The sequence below is a fragment of the Rhopalosiphum padi genome, chromosome 2, assembly GCF_020882245.1.
Source record: "Rhopalosiphum padi isolate XX-2018 chromosome 2, ASM2088224v1, whole genome shotgun sequence".
Lineage (NCBI taxonomy): Eukaryota > Metazoa > Arthropoda > Insecta > Hemiptera > Aphididae > Rhopalosiphum > Rhopalosiphum padi.
This window is the reverse complement of record NC_083598.1, coordinates 26,547,859-26,572,043: the sequence shown is the minus strand read 5'-3', so window position 1 is coordinate 26,572,043 and position 24,185 is coordinate 26,547,859. Positions and strand designations below refer to the sequence as shown.

Genomic DNA, 24,185 nt, shown 5'->3' with positions numbered 1-24,185 from the left:
CTAGCTGTTTCTTCGGTGGCTGATGTGCACATTTGAACATTAATATGGCACAGCTTGATTTCGCCGAAAAGCGTCGAAGGATACTTACGTAGGTTAATTTTGCTATACTTTTATGGTAGTAATAAATTTAGTTTTTATACTTTAAAGAAATATTTATTGACTTGTACAAGCTGCCACCCCGATTACTTAGACCTATATTTTATTTCCGATAGCCGGCAACCAGCGGGTTGTTGTATACGACCCGTTTTAAATTCTTAAACGATGAAATCTTTTTTTTAATATTTTAATATTTTAAAGTTCTAGATAATATTTTTTTTTCATAGTAAATTATTTAAGAATAAAAATTTTTATTTTTGTTTGGTCCGCAAACTGTTTTTAATTTGTGAATATGGCATGAGAGTTCTAAAAGGTTAAAGTTAAAAAATAGCCAAGAATAAAATAAATTCGTCAATTATACCTTGGATCCTGGACGTAGCAATGAATGTATATTGATTTTAAAATTTTCTACCTGTTAGGAATTCTTTTAGCAAATATGATATATTTAGTGCTTTGGGTGGTTAATAGTAAAATAAAAATTTCAGATCTTGTCATAATATCGGAAAAACTGGAATCATTACGCTATAATATACTTGTAAAATTTCAAAAAAATTAATTCATTTACTAAGTTTTAATTCAAAAATGCTAATCATAGAATGTTGAAAATTTTACCAACTGTCTACATTATGATTTCCTATACATTGTATAATTATAAAAACATTTTAACAATTTTAAATAATTAAATTTTTTTTTTTTAAGCCGATAAAAATGATTGATAGTAAATATGATTTAAAATGTAATACAGTGTTCCTCATCAGTTACTAAATAACTGCATTAAAAAATGTATAGTCACGATATTATATTTTTATAAACGTTTAAAATCAGAATTTTGTCTAAATCTATACAATTTTCAAATTATTTTTTCATCAGATATTTATGTATATAATATTGTCTTTTTATATACAAATTTAATAAATTAATTCTCATTAGTTTTTTTTTAAATATAACAAATATAAAAGGTTTACTGGAAAGTCACATTATTTTTTACGACTGAAATTCAATATTTTATGACTTATTGAGTATTAATTTTTCATCCCCCAAAAAAACTATTTCTTGTAAAACGATTTTTATATTGTGTTATAGACTATAATACTATACATAGTTTAAAAACAAATAATCTTATACACCGATAACTTATTCTTTTTTTTATTATTACAAATGTTTAATATTTTTAAAATGTTCAAATTATTTTTTTCATTAGTATTCATATAAATATTTTCTTTTTATATCTACAATTTTAAAATGTTTTATAGGAATACTCATTAGTTTTCTTAATGTAAAAACAAAAATAAAATGCTCACTGGAAATTTATATTATGACTGTTTGAAGTTCAATATTATATAATTTATATATATAGGGGAGACCGGGTCTAGTTGTAACATGGGGTAAGATGTAACATAGGCGTTAAGTATTTGTAAATTGCTTCTATAGAATTCTAATAGATAGCGTTAGATTCATAAATAAGGATTATTATATGTTTTGTTGTTATCAGAATCATGTTGTAATTATTAAAGCGATAACAATCATAAAACTAATTTTATCAGTAAATAGTGAAAATATTTTGTTATCTTACTATTCAGTTTGTTATCACAGTTTTAAAACTTAATCACAAGTTTCAGTCACACTTCGATCCAAATGTTGTGCAGATTTAATTGCAACAACACTCATTAGCGTAAGTATTATATTACCTTTTTATTTACAATAAATATTAAAAAAGTCATGTTGGGGTACAATGTAACAAACTGTTTGGGGCTAGTTGTAACACATTTTTTATCATAGTGTTTATTTTAAACAAATTCACCATTTAATTATGTCACACATGAATAGTATTTAAATAACATATTAATTTATTATTACACATTTATACTTTTATAGAACTTTCAATATGCCTAGACACTATATAAGAAAAACAAATAGAGGATTCACAGCAGAGTTTATTAAAGCTGCTGCAGATGAAGTTATCATTGAAAATAAATCAGTAAGAAGTACTGCAAAAAAATATGATTTGTGTCATGTCAGTCTGTCGCGGTATGTAGCAAAATTTAAAGCTAGTATGAACAATGGTGATGTTAGTACACTAAATGTAGGATATAAGGGGCCTAAACAAGTATTCAGTGTAGACCAAGAACAAATACTATCTCAATACATAAAAAATTCGGCAGAAAAAAAATTTAAAGCAAAAGCTGTTAAAAGAAACATTTTTGAATCAAAACAAAAACAGAAAGTCAAAACTACAAAACGCAAAAAAGCTAAAATGACTAAGGAAAACAATTATACTTCAGATGAAGATGAGACATTTTGTTTAGTGTGCATGGAAACTTTCAGTTCAAGTAAACCAAATGAACAGTGGATTGAGTGTAGTAAGTGTAAGTTCTGGACTCATGTAGACTGTGCAAGGGAATGTAAGAGTCCGTTTTATAGGTGTGATAACTGCTACTAAAAGACTGAACAATTTAAATACCTAATTAGCTATGTTTTTTTATTATTCTTAAGTAATGAAGGTTCCTCTAACTTAATACTGAAAAGTGATTTTATTATAATTAATTTTTTTAATATGTTTATTATTATTATTATTATTTTTATTTTTAATGCTGTTATTAATATTATACTCATGTGTAAAAACTTACACATGACACAAAGAGCTATTTTATTTTAAATTATTTTGTTCGTTATTTTTTAATATGTATACCTACTTTTATTAATGTTATTATTTTATTAATACAACTTACTTATGTGTAAAAACTATTACACATGACAGAACTATTTTATTTTAAATACCTAATTTATATGACTATTATTATTATTCTAACAGAATTGTTTTATTTGTTTTTTGATAAATATAGAAATTAAACAATATATTTGTGTGTGTTACAACTTACCCCACACCCTGTTACAATTTACCCCACTACTGGGGTAAAATGTAACAAAAAAAAAATTATGATATTCAACTTTATATTAATTTAGGTGTTTATAACTAAGCGCCTACAAAGCATAATATGAAACAAGACAACATTCTCTATCTATTGGTATAAGAAAAAACTGATAGTGAATATTATTTTCTAAGATACAGCCACAAAAATTAAAAGTGTTACAACTAGACCCGGTCTCCCCTATTAATAAAATATGCGTCTACATCGATTACATCATCCGGGTAGCAGATTTTTCATAAAAATGAATATATTTTATTTTAAGTTTAAAAAGTAAATTGATTAACTAAAGCATTGACTAGTGACTAGGTACTATTTGTTACAAGAAACCACAATAAACGAAATGTATGAATTTTTTCTATTATGATAGGTAGGTGTCTTCAGACACAATATCTACAGACAGAGGTAATTGCATCTAATGTAATAGATAAGTAAGATTAAGTTAAAACACTGCGCGTGATTAGAATCAAAATAATGCAGAAATAATAACTTAGAAACATAACGATATTGATCATAATTCTTTTTTTTAAATACTTAAAAATATAATTATTTTTATTTAGTTCACTATTTTCATAGATTAAATTAAATAATTTGTTATCATCTTCATTAGAATAAAATATTAATACTTTGCAATATCTATAATGATTTGGTCTAGTTTCAATTTTACGTATGTCAAAGAGCTAAAATATAATAATAAATCCAATTAAATCACAAAGAGTTCTATAAAAAAAAAAAATTATAATATTTATCATCCGACATCCATGGCAAACGACAATCGTTGTCATTTGTAGGAGACGATTAACCATTCTAATATTTTATTAAACAGTCGTCAAACAACAGCCTTCAGTACATGACAAGTACTCTCATTTTCATAAAATATTTCAATAATTCCATTCCAAAGCGTAAAGAAGACGAATGAAGAAATAAAAGCTAACTGTTTCTTCAGTGACGGTGCACGATTGAACTTTAATATGACACAGATTGATTTCACCGAAAAGCGTCAAATGATACTTACGTAATTTAAATTTCACATAATTATGGAATATTAAATTTACCTTTTATACTTAAAATAAATATTTATTGACGTGTACAAGCTGCTATACTTGGATGACAGGCTTATATTTTATTTCCAATCGTCCAATGCAATGGCCGGCAACCAGTGAGCTATTGTCTACGGCCCGCTTTAAATTCTAAAACGAGGAATTTTTTTTTTTTAATTTAAAGTTCTAAACAATATTTTTTTGCATAGTAAATAATTTAAGTATATCAATTTTTTATTCTTTTCTTGCCCGCAAACAGTTTTTAGTTTGTGAATGTGGCCCGAGAGTCCAAAAAGGTTGACTACTGGTCCAATGTATAAAATAGCCAAGAATAAAATTAAGTCGTCAAGTATACCTTGGATATGATCTATTTAGTACTTTGGGTGGTTAATAGTAAAATAAAATAAAAAATTTCGAATCTTGTCATAATATCGAAAACACAAAAAAACAAATGTATTATTATACGCTATATACTTGTATAATATCGACAAAATTAATTTATTAATTTAATTTTTTTTTTTTTTTTACTTTTATTTGAATAATACAATCTATACAATATTTAGTATAATAAGCATAATAGAGAACAGAAATAGAAATAAAATGAACAGAGGGATTTGAGTGGAGAAGCCGCCCACCGACGCACTCCGGGAATTTAATTTTAATTAAAAAAATGCTAGTTATAGAATTTTGAAAAATTTACCAATTATCTACATTATGATTTCTCTATAGGTAAATTGTATAATTTAAAAGCATTTTCATTATTTATAACAATTAAATTTTTTTTTTTTTTTATTAAGCCGAAAAAAATTATAATATGCAAATATGATTTAAAATTTAATACAGGCTTCTTCATCAATCGTTCACTAATTTACTGTAATAACAAATGTATAGTCACGTTATATTTTATAAACGTTTAAAATTAAAATTTTGATTGTATTCGGCTAAATCTATAAAATGTTTAAATTAATTTTTTCGTTAGATATTCATATAAATATTTTCTTTTAATATCTATACAATTTAAAAATATTATATTGGAATTCTCATTAGTTTTTTTTAACCTTAAACAAAAATAATATGTTTACATTATTTTTTGTGACTATTTGAAGTTCAGTATTATACCTATAACTTATTAAATGTTTATTATACACCCACCCTAAAAATAAATATATTTTCTCAAATAATTTTTATATTTTGTTATAGTTCAAAAACGAATTATCTTAGATAATTAAAACTTTAATTAAATTCTTATAAGAGTATTTCTTATAAATAGTATTTTTTCAAAATATTTTGAAATTATTTATATTTAAAACATTATTTGTAGGGACATAAACGTTTTTTGTACATGTTATACTATACGTACACAATGACATTTTTGACATACGCAGATTAATCTTAAGATATTATTTATTCAAATTATTTTACGAAAGGGTTGTACCTATTGACTCAAAAGTATATAACAAGAATATAATACGGTATAAATTATATTTATTATTTATACAATATTATAATAATAATTTTGATAAATGCAATGTTTTCGGAAAAAATGTAGCTTGTCAAACTTTATAAATAAAATACTTAGCAATATCAATCAATATATAATATTATAAGTCATAATACATCAAAATTATACTTATTAATGAAGGTTGACTGACTGTCTCTTTCAAATTCAAATTTCACCCACTAATTACAGTAATAAACTTAATCACTAATGTATAAAGCAACACTGTAATAATTACTTCTTTATCTTTAATTTAATGTAATTTTTGATTATTTTGTAAAATTCCTCAAAGCATTGACTAGGTACTATTTGTTACATGAAACCATAATAAAGGAAATGTATGAATTTGTTTCTATTATGATAGGTGTCTTCAGATATATATATGTAAGTTTACATGTAAGAATATGTAAGATTAAGTTAAAGCACTGCGTGATTAAAACCAAAAGTATGCAGAAATAATAACTCAGAAACATAACGATATTAATCATAATTCTTTTTTTTTAAATATGTATAATAATATAATTATTTTTGTTTAGTTCACTATTTTTATAGATTAAATAAAATAATTTGTAATCATTTTCATTAGAATAAAATATTAATACTTTGCAATATCTTTAAAGATTTGGTCAGTTGGTCTATAGTTTAAAATGTTTAAATGTTTCAATTTTACGTTAATATGTCAAACATCTAAAATAGAAAATTAGATCGTATAATATCACAAAGAGTTCTATATAGATTTATCATATTATAATATTCGTCATCTGTGGCATACGACAATCGACGACATTCGTCGAAGACTACGATTAACAATTCTATAATAGTCTTAATGATCAGTACTGAAGTACATGACAAGTACTCTCATTTTCATTTCGTGCTGTTTATTTTCATAAAAATAAATTTTTATTCTTATTTAGAATCACGGTGAAGATCGATATGAAGAAAATTTGCAGTTTCTTCGGCGGCGGTGCACTACTACGTATAGTCTGAAGATTGACACAACTCGGTTTCACGGGAACAATCGACGCTTAAGTAAGTTTTTTTTTATTATTCTTTCTTGGGATTAAAATTTTTTTTTAAACTTAAAATAAAACATATAAATGTATATGAACAATCCGCGCTAATCGGACGATGTAGTTGATGTAGACGCATATTTTATTCTCCAGGGTCCAATGAAAAAATAGTACACAATGCCTACTTATTTTACTCATTAGTTATAGTAGACAAAAATTGTGAGAAAAAACAACCATGTATTATTTGTATTATTCATGATTATATTATATTAGAATAGTAGTAGAATAGTACACCTTAGATCCTGGACGTGGATGTAGCGAAAAACGTATAATGATCTTAAAATTATGTAGTTTATTTTTTGTTTGTCATGAATTCTTGTAGCAAATATGGATCAATTTGGTACTTTTGGTGGTAAATAGTAAAATAAAACAAAAAATTTCAGATCTTGCCATAATATCGGAAAAACAAAAAACGTAAATAATGTCAACCCGGAGGACGATTGGCAGCATCATTAAGAAGCTCATCGGAATAACAACAATAAATGTCGCAAGGCTGTGTTTGATTAATACTATAATTTTTTGAACAGTAGTACAGTATATTATGAATATTTACTTAAATTTTATTTAATTTTTATGGTTTTTTTTTCAGATAATATACTGTACTACGGTTTTAGGTGTTCTTTTTATTTTAATAATACGTTGATAAATTACCAATTTTTTCTTATCACAAAGCTAGTTCGTCTTTGTGTATGTTTAAATTTATATTTTTTTATAGTTATTGTGCTGTTTAACTTTCTTATAAAAGAGAGTGAGGAATTAAAAAGGTGGCCACCGAACAGAAAGTTAAACTGCAATATACTATAATCTTTTTAGTTCGTGTTTACATTTTTAACTGATAAATTATGAATATAAAATTACAAATTAATTTAAATTCAAAAATAAAAGAACACCAACATAGATTTCTTAAACATTAAAATTTTACTATAAATTTAAATTATATTTAATCAGCACATTAGTTGAAGTTTTATAGGAACCGAACATTTGGCTGGATCATGGACTACCCACCGACGGAGAATTTGTCATTGAGCTGAAGGAAAATGTGTCAGCACTCGGCTTCGTTTCAACCCGGAGGAAGATTGGCAGCATCAATAAGAAGCTCATCTTAATGTCAACTGTCCAAAGTATTTGTTTGTATTATATTATAATTTTTAGAATCGTAGTAGGTACAGTATACTATATATAAATATATAATATTTATTAGTGAAGAAGAATTTGTCACAAAGCTGATGGGAAATGTGTCAGCACTCGGCTTCGTTTCAACCCGGAGGAAGATTGGCAGCATCAATAAGAAGCTCATCTTAATGTCAACTGTCCAAAGTATTTGTTTGTATTATATTATAATTTTTAGAATCGTAGTAGGTACAGTATACTATATATAAATATATAATATTTATTAGTGAAGAAGAATTTGTCACAAAGCTGATGGGAAATGTGTCAGCACTCGGCTTCGTTTCAACCCGGAGGAAGATTGGCAGCATCAATAAGAAGCTCATCTTAATGTCAACTGTCCAAAGTATTTGTTTGTATTATATTATAATTTTTAGAATCTTAGTAGGTACAGTATACTATACATAAACATATAATATTTATTAGTGAAGAAGAATTTGTCACAAAGCTGATGGGAAATATGTCAGCACTCGGCTTCGTTTCAACCCGGAGGAAGATTGGCAGCAGCAAAAAGAAATTCAACTGATAATCAACTGTCCAAAGGATTTGTTTGTATTATATTATAACTTTTAGAATCGTAGTAGGTACAGTATACTATATATAATTATTTAATATTTATTAGTGAAGAAGAATTCGTCACAAAGCTGATGGGAAATGTGTCAGCACTCGGCTTCGTTTCAACCCGGAGGAAGATTGGCAGCATCAATAAGAAGCTCATCTTAATTTAGTTGTCCCCCCTTTACGCATTAGCGCTCATCTCTCATCCACTCATCCAACACATTCACTATCGCCGGCCGGCAACACACATATATTATACACATTAACCGTTTTATATTATATAATAGTATTATTAATATCCACATAATTTAAGTTATTGTATATTTTTTTTTTATTATTTGAATGCATTCATATGATCAGTGGCGTATTTAGGAATTTTAGGATAAGGGCAACACATATTTTGCCGCCTCCCCCAATAAAAAAATACTAAAAAAATTCTACGCCGCTTTAATGGTGAAACTGTTAATACCATAGAACACCATGTTATATAAATACTATAGTATTCTAACCTCTATGGCACACATTTGTTGTGAAAAATATTATTGATTGACGTCTCTAACTTGCCACTCTGGGCAGCGGGACCCAAAGCCCCTACCTAAATACGCCACTGCATATGATGCGTTCTCGCTTACGATGTGGATTAGGCCTACTGGGGAGACCACAATAAAAAAAACGCGCCTCATGTAATACCTCATAAAGTTATTAAACAATACGGACTATGTTATTGTACGTCGTTTAATAATAAAGGTGGTGTGGAAAATTACCTCACACTGTTATTCTTATCTTATAGTTACCTTGCATACATTTTTTTTTAATAAATACCAATTAAATAATTATTTTGTAATGATATCTACATCATTGCGCCACACAGCTTCATGTTTTGATATCATCATAATACTATTAAATATGTTATTACTAAAAAACCACTTAACAAATATCTGAACCCATGTACCCTGATATTATTCAAAATGTACAAAACCATTAATAAATAATAACTATACATATATATACATGTAAAAATGCCATTATATTACAAAAACATATTTTGATGTATTTATACAAAATAAACAACAACAATTTAATTTGGAACAACAAGGTATCAAAGATCAATACTATAAGTAGAGCCCCCTTTTTAATATTCAAGCCAGTCTGCTTACTTTAGCCATTTTCATACGCACCGTCTCAATTCACCACACTCATAAATAACCGCTTATTAAATTAACTCTGTTCTATTTCAAATCTTATAATATCTTGTTGTGAATTATTAAAGAGTTTTCTATTCAAAACTTAAAATTATATTTGCAATTATTTCAAGAAAATTAACATTATTAATATTCTCTTCACAAATTCTACAACTGTTCAAAAACATCAACAAGGTAAGAAATTATATTAATATATATTTACACAAATTACAAAGGTAAAATCCTCATCAACGACAAGTCAATTGAGACATGCAGACTCAGGTGCATCACCAATCATTATATCCTTCGTTTATAAATCTGTACTCACGATCCCAATCAATCGTAATAATTATATGCTTTATTCTATAATAAGAGATAGGATAAAGAAAGTCGACGTTCAGAATCCCTTTAATTATTATTCATTAAAATAGCTAACTATACCAGCTCAGTTAATATATTATTATAAGGTGAAGTTTTATCAATAAGCAACGTACGGGCTTATTTTTAATTCATCACAATTTATATCAAGAAACGAGAAATATTAACGTTTTATAAATAGTTCTACAATAAAATAGTTTTGAAAAAAAAATATTCTTTGACTTGTTATAAAAAGACTCCAAGTAGTTATTATATTAGTTCTTATTTTACAAAGACACTAACAAAAGCTGATCAAGTTTAATATTGCCAGAAATATTGTATGTATATATTACTTTACTTAAAACATTGAATATACACATATTTTTATTTACTAATTATTTTGTATTTTATTTTTATTTCAGTTATCTTAAGTGGAGAGTCGTTTAACACCCCCACGACACCATTAAATCCGCCCTTTTTATAATATTGAGAACATTTTTGCGCTGTTTGAAATACATTTTTATGTTGTTGATAATGTTATAATGATATTACTGGTGAAGAGGTTGGTGAAATGGTTCGAAAATTATATTTCTCAAAAACCACCTATGCCATAACTTTGTAGGAATTATGTTAGTAGCGTGATTTTTAAATTTTAAATATTACATATTAAATTACTATACCAGTTGGCAGTTATATCTTATAATCTTGTGTTATGACTATTATGTATTATTTTAAAGATTATTTTTCGGAAGTCAATTACCCATACTTTCTTACATCGAACATAGACTTGTAACATGTCTCCATGTGAATGCAAAAAAAAAAAAAAATTTAAAAGATTTACTTTAAACTAAAATTTTGAATAGTTTTTAATGTTTTTAGTTATTTTAAATTTTATTAAAAAAAAAAATATTTTGTTTTTACTTTTCTATTTAACATGTATTATATTGATTTCTTAGGTAATAGGTATAATTAAAACTATTAAAACTTATTTTTTATACTTATATTACACAATAAAATTATATTGAAAATTGTTTGGTCAAAATTTAAAATATATTCATTTTTTGCAACGCTTATTAATAATATTGTTATTTTAATAATTTAAGCCCATTTCGCCGAATCCCATCTTGTCGAAATACATCATTTCAAAAAAATAAAAATAAAATAATTATCTAATAAAAAAACTTTTCCGTCATTCGTTCTCAAGAATAAATTCCGACAACTTTGTAGCCTTGTAAGTATAATGTTGGTAGTTTGATACTAATTTCAGGGGCGCGTATAAATCTGGACCACATAAACCCGGACTTTACATATCAGGAAGACAAGAACGAACATATTTGGACCATATATATTTTAACTAACCATGCTACTAGTAAATTAAATTATTAAAATAACAATATAAACACATTATAAATTTACTTAGTAATACCGCCATATAGGCTGACAAATAGTCTTCGCAGTTCACTCAGGATAATTTTCGGCGGCAACGGTGAATTGTATTTGTAATTGTATTTAAATTTAACACATTGATTAATAATTAGTGATCTACTTAATGCCCAATTGTACGCTATTTGACACCTACTATACATCAGAGCATTTACCTACTAAATACCTAGTAGTTAGTACCTATTTCCTTCTCTGATTTTATCGATTAAATTAAAGCACATTATTTTATAATCATTTGTACTTACCTACTGATTATTCAATATAGATCACAGTCATCATGATTACTGTAACATACAATAAGTATAGTCTGAGTCACTTACATTTTTTGGGGTGTTAAAATACTTTTATCTGTAGATACTTTTTCAAATTTTTTTATTACTCAATAAATCATTTTTAATATTTTTAATTACTGTATGGACTTATGTGGAACCTTGTATTATGCAAATGTAAATATTTTATCATACATAAATTAAAATAAAAAATAATAAAAAAATAAAATAGAAAATTTTAAAAGTCTATAAACAACTAAAATTATATACTTAAAAATAAATAAATATACATTTTTTCTTTATGATTTCGATAAAAATTGAATTACTTATATTCTGACCTATGGGCACAAAAGAGATATGTTAATAATAATTATCGGGTATAAAATAAAATAAACACATATTTCTTAATGCTATATTGTACTTTACTTTATTTATAATCAAAGCTAGGATGCCATTTCAAAACAACTATTAATTATAATAACACTAAAATAATTAAAACTTATATTGTAATATGTTTACATATCTAACAAGAGTATATTAATGTTAACAAAATTTTATTTGTTAATTGCATAACAATTAACAGCACTCAATATATTTTAGGAATAAAAAGTGCACATGCTTACAATATATCTGGACAACTGGCACACAATATTAAAATTAAATAATTTTATATACTTCCACGGTCATACTATAATCGGGACTGGGAATGTAACTACATAATTTAAAAATACATAATCAAATAGAAACAAAATATAATTACAAATTAAAATTATGTCAATAGTCCTATAAGTAAGAATATATATATTTACAAAATATAATTAGGAATCGTTTTTAGTGTTTATAAAGTAATACTAGGTATATCAATCTCTTTATTCAAGATAAATAAGTGCAGTCTTTAAAATATTTAATATTTTAATAAAGGTCTTTAGGTTATGTCATAATACACTAAAAAAAAAGCACTAAACTTTAAATAAATATTGTATAATTAAAATAAATCATATTTTAAATATGAACTTCACAATCAAAAAAAATCTGTACTATTATTAATTGAAAATGTTATTTATAAACACTAGATAATTGGTATCAATCTACTTTTATCAGTTTTTTCACACAGTAAAAAATGCATTAAAATAGGTCATGTATATAATAAAACACAAATCAGCGATGTTGAATTGACTATTAGTTTTGTTAACAGTTAGTTGGTACATTTGTTTGCTTATATTATATTCATAAATAATTCGAATAAAAAACAATTTAAAATCAATTATAAAATAAGTTAAGCCATAATATATGAATATAAATATGCTAATTTGTTAATTACTAATGACTTAGTTTAAGTATTTTACATTAGCTTTTTGCAAAATACAAAATTGAAATATGTAAAAGTATATTACATAGAAACAAATCAATAACTATAGTAGTATAATAAAATGTATTGCCGTTTAAAATTGGATACTTATTTCAAAGATTCAAATCATTTTAATCTAGTACAACATCAATTATGGGCTTTAATAGAGAATTTTGTTCAATATATACACTATACATCAATATTATGACATAAATGCTAAAAACATAAAACTCGGTACACAAATAATATAAAAGGAAATGTAAAAAGTTTGAGATAAAATTTTACACTTAAGATAAAATTACTTTTAACCACCTGAGTTTGTTGTTTCTTCATCATCTTCATCATCAAAACCAAAACAATTTTCAACACCATCACCACATTCTTCTTTCACGTCTGATAAAGATGCGGTTTTTAAGATTGTAAGGTCTTTTTGACTTGGCGCTGTATGATAAATAATTTAATTTAAAATTAAGTTAAAAGAAAATTTTAATTTTAATTTATACTTACAAGAAGATTGGTCAATTTGTTGTAATGATACACTTGAAGCTGTGTAACTACCTATTTGATCTTGACCATCAAGTTGAATCACTTCAAGCACAACATACTGCTGTCCATCTTCACCTTCTACTGCTACAACTCCAGTTTCACTTGTTGGAATACTTGTGTCTTCCTCAGATTCGTCCTCATTAGCTGAATCTGTATACTGCAATAATTTATTAACAAGAATTATTTTTAAATTGTATCCATTTCATTTCACGGGATTATTAATTTATTACTTAAATAATATGTTAAAATTTAAACTAAAACATTAAATTCAGTTCTTGTTCATTATACAGTAGTCACCCACTTATAGTGATCACATTTGTCTGGGAGTAAAATGAAAAAGTAAAATATACATACATACAAAATTTAAAACTTAAGTTCTTTCAAAAAAATCAGAAAAAAACGTTTTTATTAAAAAATTATATTTTTTGTAAGTTTTTTACTTTTTTGAATGATAACATAGTTTTAATTTCATATTCCAAAGCAGAATATTTTTCAGAGTATTTTCATGCATAAAAATCGAATTTAGGTTGAGTAGTTTATGAGATATAAGAATTTAAAATTTTGATGCGCAGAGTGGAGTGGTAACCCTGCAAAATGTTTTTCTACTACTCCGTATGTCTAAACTTTACAAATGTATAACTCATAAACTACAAAGTACAAGTATTGAGAGTCTGATGGCAGTATGGCACGATTTCTTCATATCATTTTTATTTTTACTTTAATTTTTAAATTGATAATTGTATATTTTCTTTTGTTTAATTTACTATTAAAAAAATAAATGTGATTAATAATTTGTGTAATAATTAATAATTATTTAATTATTAATAATCAATGATTGCTATGAAATATTTGTGATATAGGACATCGGTTATATCTTAATATCAGCCTATGGATTTTACTAAAAATAATATCAACCCATCCCTAATTAATGTCTTAAAATGAGATATCATATGCACACAATTAAAACTGAATATAATCTTACATAGACAATTTTAAATGATATTCAATAGATCAATCACTACTTAACAAACAAGATTCCAAAATTAAGCAACAATTGAAAAATTAAAATCCAATGGACAAAAAGAATATTATTGCAAAATCATCCAAACTAACACAAATAAATTTCACACTAAAAATTATTCCAAGGAAACTATTACCCCAATTATCTAATTTTATCCATATATAACCAAATTTAATTTAAATGTAATAGTAAAATGAACATCACATATCATTAATATAATAATACTAATTACTAATTAGTAAAACATAAACTGTTTCTAAATAAATGATCTTATTTTATTTTGTATCAATTGGTATTTTAAACTTTTAAAGTGCTTTTAAATAAAAAGTAAATAATAAATTTAAATAATAATAATACCTCTAATCTTTGTTTTATTGCTGTATTTCGATCATTTCCAGTTGATTCTTGCATATGAACTTCCATATGTCTTAATAAATTTCCTTTATGTCTAAATGATCGTTGACATGTATTACACTGATGAGTTTTGGCATGTGGTGGAGGTGGTATATATGCTGGATTATGATACAAATTATGATGACGCCGTAATAATTGTTTTTGTCTGAATGACTATTTAAAAAAAAAAAAATAAATAATATTAGTATAGATATTGTATTATATATATAAATTGAAATATTTTACCTGGTCACATTGTTTACAATGGAATGGTTTTTCATCTGTATGTATTAACATATGAGTTTCAAGATGACGCTGTGACATGGAAGCATAAGGACACAATTCACATTTATAACATTTTTCCCCTTCATGTGATTTACAATGAACCTATAGTAAATGTTTATTAGATAATATATTAATGGAAAAATGTATACTACAATACCTTGTATTGGTAACGATCAGGAAATGCATCACCACATCGTTTGCATTTAATAGGTTTATCAGAAGTATGAAGCTTTTGTACATGTATACGTAAATCAGTTTTACGCCCACAAGTAGCAGGACAATGGTCACATTTAAATACAGGCTTTTCACCTAAAACCATAATTTAATAATTTCTGTGCTATATAATATTAATAATTTAAAAAATAAAATTTACCGCTATGGATTAATCTGTGTGTTTTTAAACTGTTGGATTGGGTAAACCTAGAAAAGCAGATATCACATTCGTATGGCTTTTCACCAGTGTGTATACGCAAATGGCGCTTTAATTTAAATGTATCTGGACTTGCATAAGTACAATGCGGACACTAAAAAAATTAATATTAATATTAACATTAATAAACAAAAGAATAGGTATAATATTTAATAGTAAATACTTGGTATGGTCTTTCACCAGTGTGACATCTCATATGATTTCTCATTTTGCTAAGTTCTACACTAGCATAATCACATATTGTACATTTATGTGGTTTTTCATGAGTATGTTTATACCGAACATGTCTAACAAGTTCTCCTATATTATAAATAAATATAAATATTTTATGAGAAAAAAATCTATTTTAAATATGGTATAATAAAAAATACTTCAAGGACTAATAAATTTGCATACCTGATGTAGTAAAAGCACTTGGACAACTTCGACATTGATATGGTTTTGTTCCAGTATGAGTATTCACGTGATTTTGCAAAGAAGTTAAAGTTTTGAAACCACGTTCACAGACAGTACATTTATGAGGACGTTCTTTAGAATGAGACTTCATATGACGAGACAATAAATACCTGAATGAAAATTTTTTAAATTTCATGAAGTCAATATATAATAGAAAAACTAAATTATATGTGCAAAATAAATAATAATTATATTAAAAAAATAACAATAAACTAAGACATTTTGAAACATTAAGAACTAATAAAAGGAAATATAAATTACCTTTTTCCAGTAGTGTAATTACAATAATTACACATATGTGCTTGAGTTACTGTTTGTGATTTTTTAGGTACTAATTTAACTATTTTAGATTTGTCATCTTCTTCACCTGAATCCTAAATAAATATTACATTACTGCTATTAATAATAATAGTTAAATAAAAATGTTTTATTTTTCTTTATATAGTTACTTCTATTTCTTGTTTTTTTGGTAGAGTTGGATCTTCTGCGTCATTAAAATCATATACATTACTAACATCGGGATCATCTGGATCATGTTCTTCTTGTGACATCTCCATAACATTTGGAGTTTCATCATTTTTGTCATTTTGTTTGACTACATAAAGTACATAATTGTTGGCGTCAGCATCAGCTTGAACTAGAGTTACTGTTTGATACCCACTACCATCTGCTAAAGCAACAATCTAAAATTTCAAACATTTTACTACCTATATTAGGTATTCATTATTTATTATTTTAATTTACTTGAGGGATATCTTTTTTAATTTTATCTTGTACATTAGGCAGAACAATTTGAGTGACATTATCCATATTATTTTCATTTGTCTCAGCCATCATTTGTGCATCTTGTTCCGAAAGTCCTAAAATAAAAATTTATTTTAAAAATGTGACATTTTAAAATTGAATGAATATAATTATAATTTACCTCCAACCATAACCATCTGGCCATCTCCTGTAGTTGTTTGATAATAATATTGGACATTTTGATCAATGAAATATGCATGTTCTACTGAGTCCCCATCTAAATTCATTATTTTTATGAAAATATAAAATAAACTAATAATTAAATATAATACTTACCAGTTTGTACTTGTGTTACTTCATTTCCTTCAATTTCTTTATTAAATGAATCCAAGTAATTTTGTATATCGGTTATATTTTCAGTGCCAGAGGTTGAAGCCTCCAACTTTATGTGAGACGCATCAATAGTCATAGTATTTGCAGATGATCCACCATCTAATACTAATAAACAAATAAACAATGACCAAGTTAAAGGTGGTAAAGGGATCATCTATTCATGGGAAATATTTTCAAGTTTAAAAATAAAATTAAAATATAATTAAAATTAAAACATGGTTTGATATCTCCTCACATGAAAAACTGGTTTTTTATGTATGCTTATAGGTATACAAGTTGGATGTTTATTGATATAGTTTATTAATAAGTACAATATGTTACAACAAAAATGGCATAGACACCATTATACCAATTAAAATATACCATGAACCAGAATCAGTTAATAAAATAGTTAATACAGGATTTCAAACTTTTAAATTGACTAGTATTAATATTCCAACGTTTCATTTAACATAACACTCATTAATTCACTAAAAGAATCACCTGATATAAATTATAAGCTAAGTTTAGAATCAATAAAAATCTAGAATTTTAGTTTTTAATATTAAATCTAACAAATTTTGTTGGTATTTGAATTTTTACAGCAACAATACAACATATTAATATATTATAACACATTTATATAAACTATATTTGTATAGCATAACAAACAAGTCCATAATTTAAAGCTATCATAATTCCTTTTAACATGGTTTTTTTTTAACTAATAAGTTGAGTTTTAAAATCCTTTTTAACTAATATAAGATTTGTAATAAGCATAATAAAGAGTAAATATAAATTAAATTACCAATAGTTGTTCCTTCGTTTTCAGACATGGTTGAAGTCTTGTTAATTAAATACCTAAAACCAAACGTTAAATTTATTTTTTGGATCAAAATATTTAATTACTAAAATGTACATAATATACTTAACACCGCTAACACCAACTATATAAATAAATAGTAAATGTTTGGAACCAGAACACAAATCGAAGTTGGTTACCAAGATTCAACTAGAACATTGTATTCACTGATTACTTGATAAGAATAAGATATCAGTTTTGAGCATAAACAACTGTTTAAATTTAAATAGTAAAATATAGATTTCGTCGGGCAAAAAATTCGTAAAATCGAGGTCACCACTAGTGAGTCCTGAAGAAACGTTAGTAATAATATAATATTGAAACGGTAAAAACGGCCATCAACAAAGAAAAAAATACTCAAAATTAAAAATTCACCATAATTAATTATCGTGGTAGAATATAACAGAAAAAAACGATTGAAAAATTACGACGGTGCACACATACACGGTAATAAGTATAATACCTACGGTACTATGTTAGAACAAAGAGAAAAAAGTGTAGGTATATGATACACCATATTGCACTATCGTAATAATACTATATAATGTCGTGCTAAAACACAATATTATTATCGATTAAATCCCAAACGACGGTTTGCATCGGACAGGAGGGCCGCACCGTCGTGATAAGGATTCACAACAAACGACGACGTACGCCTCGTCGATTGGGTTTGCGTCACGTAAATTTTTTTTGTCGCGGAGATCCTTAGCGACAATGATATTATACGCTACAAAGACGGATAAATCTGTTCTGATTTGGTCCCTCGAGACCCGCGCATACACCCAGTGCACGATCTCTATCACAGGACCGAGCAAAAACCGTCGTGCATTGCACACGACGGCCGCGAGAGCTGCGGCGTACGTACACGGCGATCGGTGGTCACCAGTGGACTAGACTACTAGAGAGTCGTACGGAACACCGTCCGCAGATGTCTATAGATAATGACACGACGATATTTTCGAATTGTATACATTAGTGTTACGAATAGATAAGACGCGGAAGAAATCACAGGAAACGTCCGCGGAACGCTGCCTATCGGGAATTAAGAAAAGAGACATTGTCGCACAGTCGTGCACGTACAAACATATTATTACTATTCTGCTACTTACACGTTTTGTACACGGGGGGCATCATTAACAGCCGCGACGAGACATATATATTAATCCTATGAAAGCGCCGCCACACGGCAACCGTACACATATTATTTTACGACGCGCCGTTGGCCGCGGCCGCCACCGCCGCGCTGCTCATGTCGCTCATGAACGACGACGGCACGACACGCACAATTATTTGACAACGGCAACGATAGTGGACAGTGACGGCTGCGGCTGCGGCGACAAACGCTCACGACGCGAATCCGCGACCGAACGGAACTACTAATGTCATTACCATATCGATATCGACTTGTTATTGCGGGGTAATGTGTGCGCGACGACGAAGAATTAATATTCTTCAATAACGTCAACATACACTGGTATATCGTTGTTGTTGTTGTTGTTATGATCGTTATTGTTGCTAAATATTGGCGAACGACAAGACTACGACGGCGGTGCTGTCGCACGTCACGACACTGGGTCACGGTCGAGATGTTCGGACCCTAAAACGTCGACGAGTGAGATACGGATGAGTAGGTGTTCTGTACTTACGCAGTGTTCGCGACGGCGGCTGCGGAATAGTGTCGGACGTCCGCTGAGATGACGCCGACGCGACGACGGTTTTCTATGATTGTGTTACGGTTTGGCCGTGGTTGTCGTCTATGCGTTTACGAAACGGTGTACCGGAATCGGACGGGCGTCGGAAAACGGTGATCGTCGGTGCGCGCAGCGGTTTCGGGGACGGCACGCATACGCCCGGTGACGGGGACGGTGGCGGCACGGGTACGGGTGTCAAAAAACGGCCGCCATTTTTTTTCATTCCTGTCTGTTGTTACTAAATAGTATTCGACGTTTTGCAACACCCGATGCGACAGCGAGAACCCGCCTTTTTCCGTCGATCAGCCTGAACCCGGTAACCGGTCACCGCCAAAGACGTTCGAAACGCAAACGGTTTCCCGCCGTTTATTCAAAACGATAACGTAGATTACAAAATAAATAACAGTTCTCAACGTTATAGGAATCCAGGTCCTAGTATGAATAATGAATATGGAACAAAATCGCTTATAATTGTCACGCATATTTTCAAAAATCCGTAGAAATCTAAGTATTGAAGTTATAGTCTTCCGAAGTTCACGGTTGTCGTATTTTACATATTGACAAAACGCATTAATGTACTGCATCTAATGCATTTTTATTTAATTTATTTTAAAACGCATATTTTATCTAATAATATCTAAACTGGAGATAAACCAAACTTCTCATAAAATTACCAATTGAATTAACGTATTAATTAGTCAATCCCATAAACCTGCCACTTCCAGTAGCGAAACTTTAAATCCTTTAAACCTCTTGTTGGAAGTGGCTCAGTCCCCAAACCACTCAAATGTAAAATAGATCACCTGTAGAGTAGGGGGAGGAAGATATACCCCGTAGTCGGACAAAGGGATCGGTGCATAGAACTTACGTCCCAGGTTTTATTTAGTAGGTAAATTGCGTCCGGATCGAAAAGGTGAAAACCACTAACGTCTCAGTACAATGTTTTACAGCCTAATTGCTTCTCAAAAATCGATACTAAATTATCGGCTATTTAAAAGCAAAATATTCCTCCTATTGTAAAGTATTAACTGTGTATTACAGTTATAAATCAAATATAGTCCATGATATACAATCCACGATTAAAAAACAAACACTAATTTGTAAATTAATCAATATTTTAATACAATTGTTATTTTATTCTGATTTTACCATGAATAAATAATAAGAAATATTCAAAATATTAATAAAAAAATATCAGTGCTTATAAAAAACAAAATAAAAATACATAAATAATACATATATTTGGTTATATTAATAATTATATTATATAGTTTGAATATCTATAAATATTTTTTATAAAATGTAGTGGTAAAATTTTTTTTTTTTTTTTTATTTAGTTTTACTATGTATTGTATTTGCAAATGTTTTTGTTTTTTTTTGTAATCTATTTTTGTTGTATTATTGCTATTAGTATTTGGTTAGACAATATACTATATTTATACATCGAATTCTGAATCTCAAATGTACGGTCAACTATTCTACTCGATATTTATTACTTTTTATTTATCAATTTAAAAATTATTCGTACCAGTGTAAATATGAGTAAAAGTTGTGTTGAACTATCAAAAAATCTGAATTTCTGAGTATAACTAAATACTGTACATTATTTACTACTAGTTATACAGATTTTAACAATATGTCTGTATGTTTATACTTTATTGTATATTATATTGATTTATTATAATATAATATACAATAATAATGATTGTAAACTTCACAAATATACAAGATGATTCATCAAGTATATGTTCATTATTCCTATTTTTCTTTAAATACCTATGTATTTTTTCAATTTCTGATTTTGAAATTTTGAAATACACTGAAAGATCATATTTTCGAATTATTGATTTTTCATGTATTTTTTCAGAAGTTTCCCATGATGATATAAACATTTATTTTTAAATGAGACCCCCCCCCCCCTTATGACAGTAAATTATTTAGTTAATATATATTTTTTTTAATTTTGATGCAAATAATTTAAAATTTGAACGAGTAATTTTTCAGTAGTTATAGAATATTTGGATCAAGGATAATTGTCTTTAAAAATATAAAAAATGTAAAATAGTTATGATATTAATTATAGTACTTATAATACTTGGATTATTTTTATAAGAAGTAAAAATGAATACGATAAATTAATAGAATCATTCTTTGTCATTTATCAATCTCTGTCTATTCATTATTAATTAATATTATGAGTCTATGAAAACAGAACTTGTAAGACTAAAATAATGCTAATTATATAAGTGTATTTATATTATAAAAAACAAATAGTAAAAAATCAAAGTAAGGTAGTATTATTATGTATTATTTATTTTTTTATTTTTATAGATAACCAAAATAAATATTACAAACTAAATTTTGAAGTAATACATTTAATAGGTAAAGGCTTAAAAATGTGAACTAAATAAAATACAAATAGAAAAATAGAGTCTCATAACCACAGTATTATGTTTGATTTATTGAGATAAAAATACAAGAAATATTGATAAATTAATAAAAATAAAAATTTGATTAATTAGGTATTTACTAAAACTTAATATATATATATATATTTTTTTTTTTTTTGAACGTGGCTACAAAATTTCGTCACTACGAAACGATAAACAACACGGTTTAACACGATAATATTATATACAAAATACCGTTTTGAATTTTTGTTCAGTCCATTTCTGACGGACAAACAGTATTATTAGATGATAAACGCACGACGCCAGTGCACAGATCAACCACCGACCACCATGTTGAACAGGAGCCAGTCCACTGTAAATACGGAGGCGCCACAGCCGGTGACGACGGCAGCACGAGTACGACAGCTGCCAGTAGCTCAGCTACGCCGAGACCCTGAATTGTGGGCCGCCTACACGCGTGGATGGGATGACCGCGAAGCAGTGTTGAAAAGGGAAACAAGCTGCGACCCAGTGACAGGAGCTACCCGCAGAACCTGTGCAATGGCCAGCAGCTCAAGACAGTCGACCAACGCACCTCGAACAACACCACCGACAATCCGACCACCACCCCGTCCGCTGATGGCCACAATAATACCACGCCCTGCAACAATCCGACCACCACCCCGTCCGCTGATGGCCACAATAGTGCCACGTCCCGCAATAATTCAACCACCACCCCCGTCCGCTGATGGCCACAATAGTGCCACGTCCCGCAATAATTCAACCACCACCCCATCCGCTGATGGCCACAATAGTTTCACGTCCCGCAATAATTCAACCACCACCCCGTCCGCTGATGGCCACAATAATACCACGCCCTGCAACAATCCGACCACCACCCCGTCCGCTGATGGCCACAATAGTGCCACGTCCCGCTATAACCCAACCACCACCCCGTCCGCTGATGGCCACAATAGTGCCACGTCCCGCAATAATTCAACCACCACCCCGTCCGCTGCTATCAACACCACCCACACCGCTGAAAAAAGCCGTCGCCGCACCACCACCGAAATTGAATAAACACAACTACTACCGCCAAAATATGAACTGCAAAAGGATGACGGGTCACCAGGTGAAGACATCACAGCAGTTCCGGCAAACAGAACACTCTCCGCCTGCACCCGAAAAAACCACACTCTCGAATAAACCTTGCCCACCGCAGCGGGAAGACACTCCCGAAAAAACAGGAAACCCGGATCCACAGACTGCTACCCCTCTCCCCGCCGGAAGATCCCTAACTGAAAATACCAAATACTACTGCAATAGTACATTTTTATCTCCCTTTCTGAAGTTTATAAACTACCTGGTACACTGTGTTTCCGTTGTATATCATACGTTCCCCTTCTTTCCAACTTTGTGGTAAGACCCGCCCGGGCAGACTTACGCGGCCTCCTAGCGCACAATTTATCGGACGATTTGTGAATCAGTGGTGCAATAGTCGAAGTAATTCTGGCAATTGCATTGGTTGACAAATAGTTCGATAAATTCCCTTCCCCTTCATTTCGCCAATACGCCTTTGTAAAATTTGTGTAACATTAAACTAAAGTTGTTTCACTATTCTGACTATTCTAAATAAACTTAATATACTAAAAAGTCTTAATCGTCTATTTATTTATCGTTTCGTCAACATGCTGTAACAAGCGATTTTTACCTCCAGATATTTATATATCCTTGGTAAAAATAATTACACTAAATTTATCGTACTCCACAAGTTTATTTCTATATGTGTTTATAGGAAATAATAAAATATGCCAATAAGATGCAAAAATGATACCCAGATGATATTGAAAAAGCATTTTCAACTTATGTATACATTTTAAATCCTATATGGAATATTCAAATAAACAAATGAATTGCATTTCTCCTCTACAGATGTGTTAATTATTACGAGAAGATTCTTTTGCGGATGCGTATCCTTATATAGATATAGGCGATATAGCACTTTGAATATATGTTTGTACTTCAATTTCTAACTGTACTA

The 24,185-nt window shown here is 28.5% G+C and overlaps 3 protein-coding genes across 6 annotated transcripts; 2 read left to right on the top strand and 1 right to left on the bottom strand.

Moving 5' to 3' along the window:
- On the top strand, window positions 1-9,067 carry LOC132923302 (uncharacterized). Of its 2 annotated transcripts, XR_009661149.1 has the most exons (7): window positions 1-88; window positions 6,476-6,590; window positions 7,015-7,752; window positions 7,833-7,948; window positions 8,029-8,144; window positions 8,225-8,346; window positions 8,421-9,067. XR_009661149.1 is itself a non-coding variant. In XM_060987198.1 (2 exons), exon 2 carries the CDS (start codon window positions 1,982-1,984, stop codon window positions 2,534-2,536), a length of 555 nt encoding a protein of 184 aa, XP_060843181.1. In that variant the 5' UTR covers window positions 1,550-1,768; window positions 1,972-1,981; the 3' UTR covers window positions 2,537-2,952. The 2 variants fall into 2 exon arrangements, 1 of the variants encoding a protein (XP_060843181.1); XM_060987198.1 differs by lacking the exons at window positions 1-88; window positions 6,476-6,590; window positions 7,015-7,752; ... (2 more) ...; window positions 8,225-8,346; window positions 8,421-9,067 and adding exons at window positions 1,550-1,768; window positions 1,972-2,952.
- A 2,939-nt stretch (window positions 9,068-12,006) lies between these two features.
- Window positions 12,007-20,006, bottom strand: LOC132919407 (transcriptional repressor CTCFL-like). Of its 3 annotated transcripts, none has more exons than XM_060980992.1 (15): window positions 19,173-20,006; window positions 18,010-18,062; window positions 17,166-17,327; window positions 17,011-17,106; window positions 16,830-16,945; window positions 16,535-16,768; window positions 16,347-16,459; window positions 16,026-16,195; window positions 15,793-15,929; window positions 15,573-15,723; window positions 15,357-15,508; window positions 15,161-15,301; window positions 14,879-15,088; window positions 13,462-13,657; window positions 12,007-13,395 (listed from the first exon to the last, which is right to left on the bottom strand). In XM_060980992.1, the coding sequence occupies exons 2-15, from the start codon at window positions 18,035-18,037 to the stop codon at window positions 13,259-13,261; spliced, it is 2,043 nt and encodes a 680-aa protein (XP_060836975.1). In that variant the 5' UTR covers window positions 18,038-18,062; window positions 19,173-20,006; the 3' UTR covers window positions 12,007-13,258. The 3 variants fall into 3 exon arrangements, with proteins under 3 accessions (XP_060836975.1, XP_060836974.1, XP_060836973.1); XM_060980991.1 differs by having other exon boundaries at window positions 19,710-20,006; XM_060980990.1 differs by lacking the exon at window positions 19,173-20,006 and adding an exon at window positions 18,121-19,132.
- Window positions 20,007-22,495: 2,489 nt separating this feature from the next.
- On the top strand, window positions 22,496-23,224 carry LOC132918923 (mucin-2-like). Its single transcript, XM_060980282.1, has one exon. It carries the CDS (start codon window positions 22,496-22,498, stop codon window positions 23,222-23,224), a length of 729 nt encoding a protein of 242 aa, XP_060836265.1.
- Window positions 23,225-24,185: the final 961 nt, after the last annotated feature.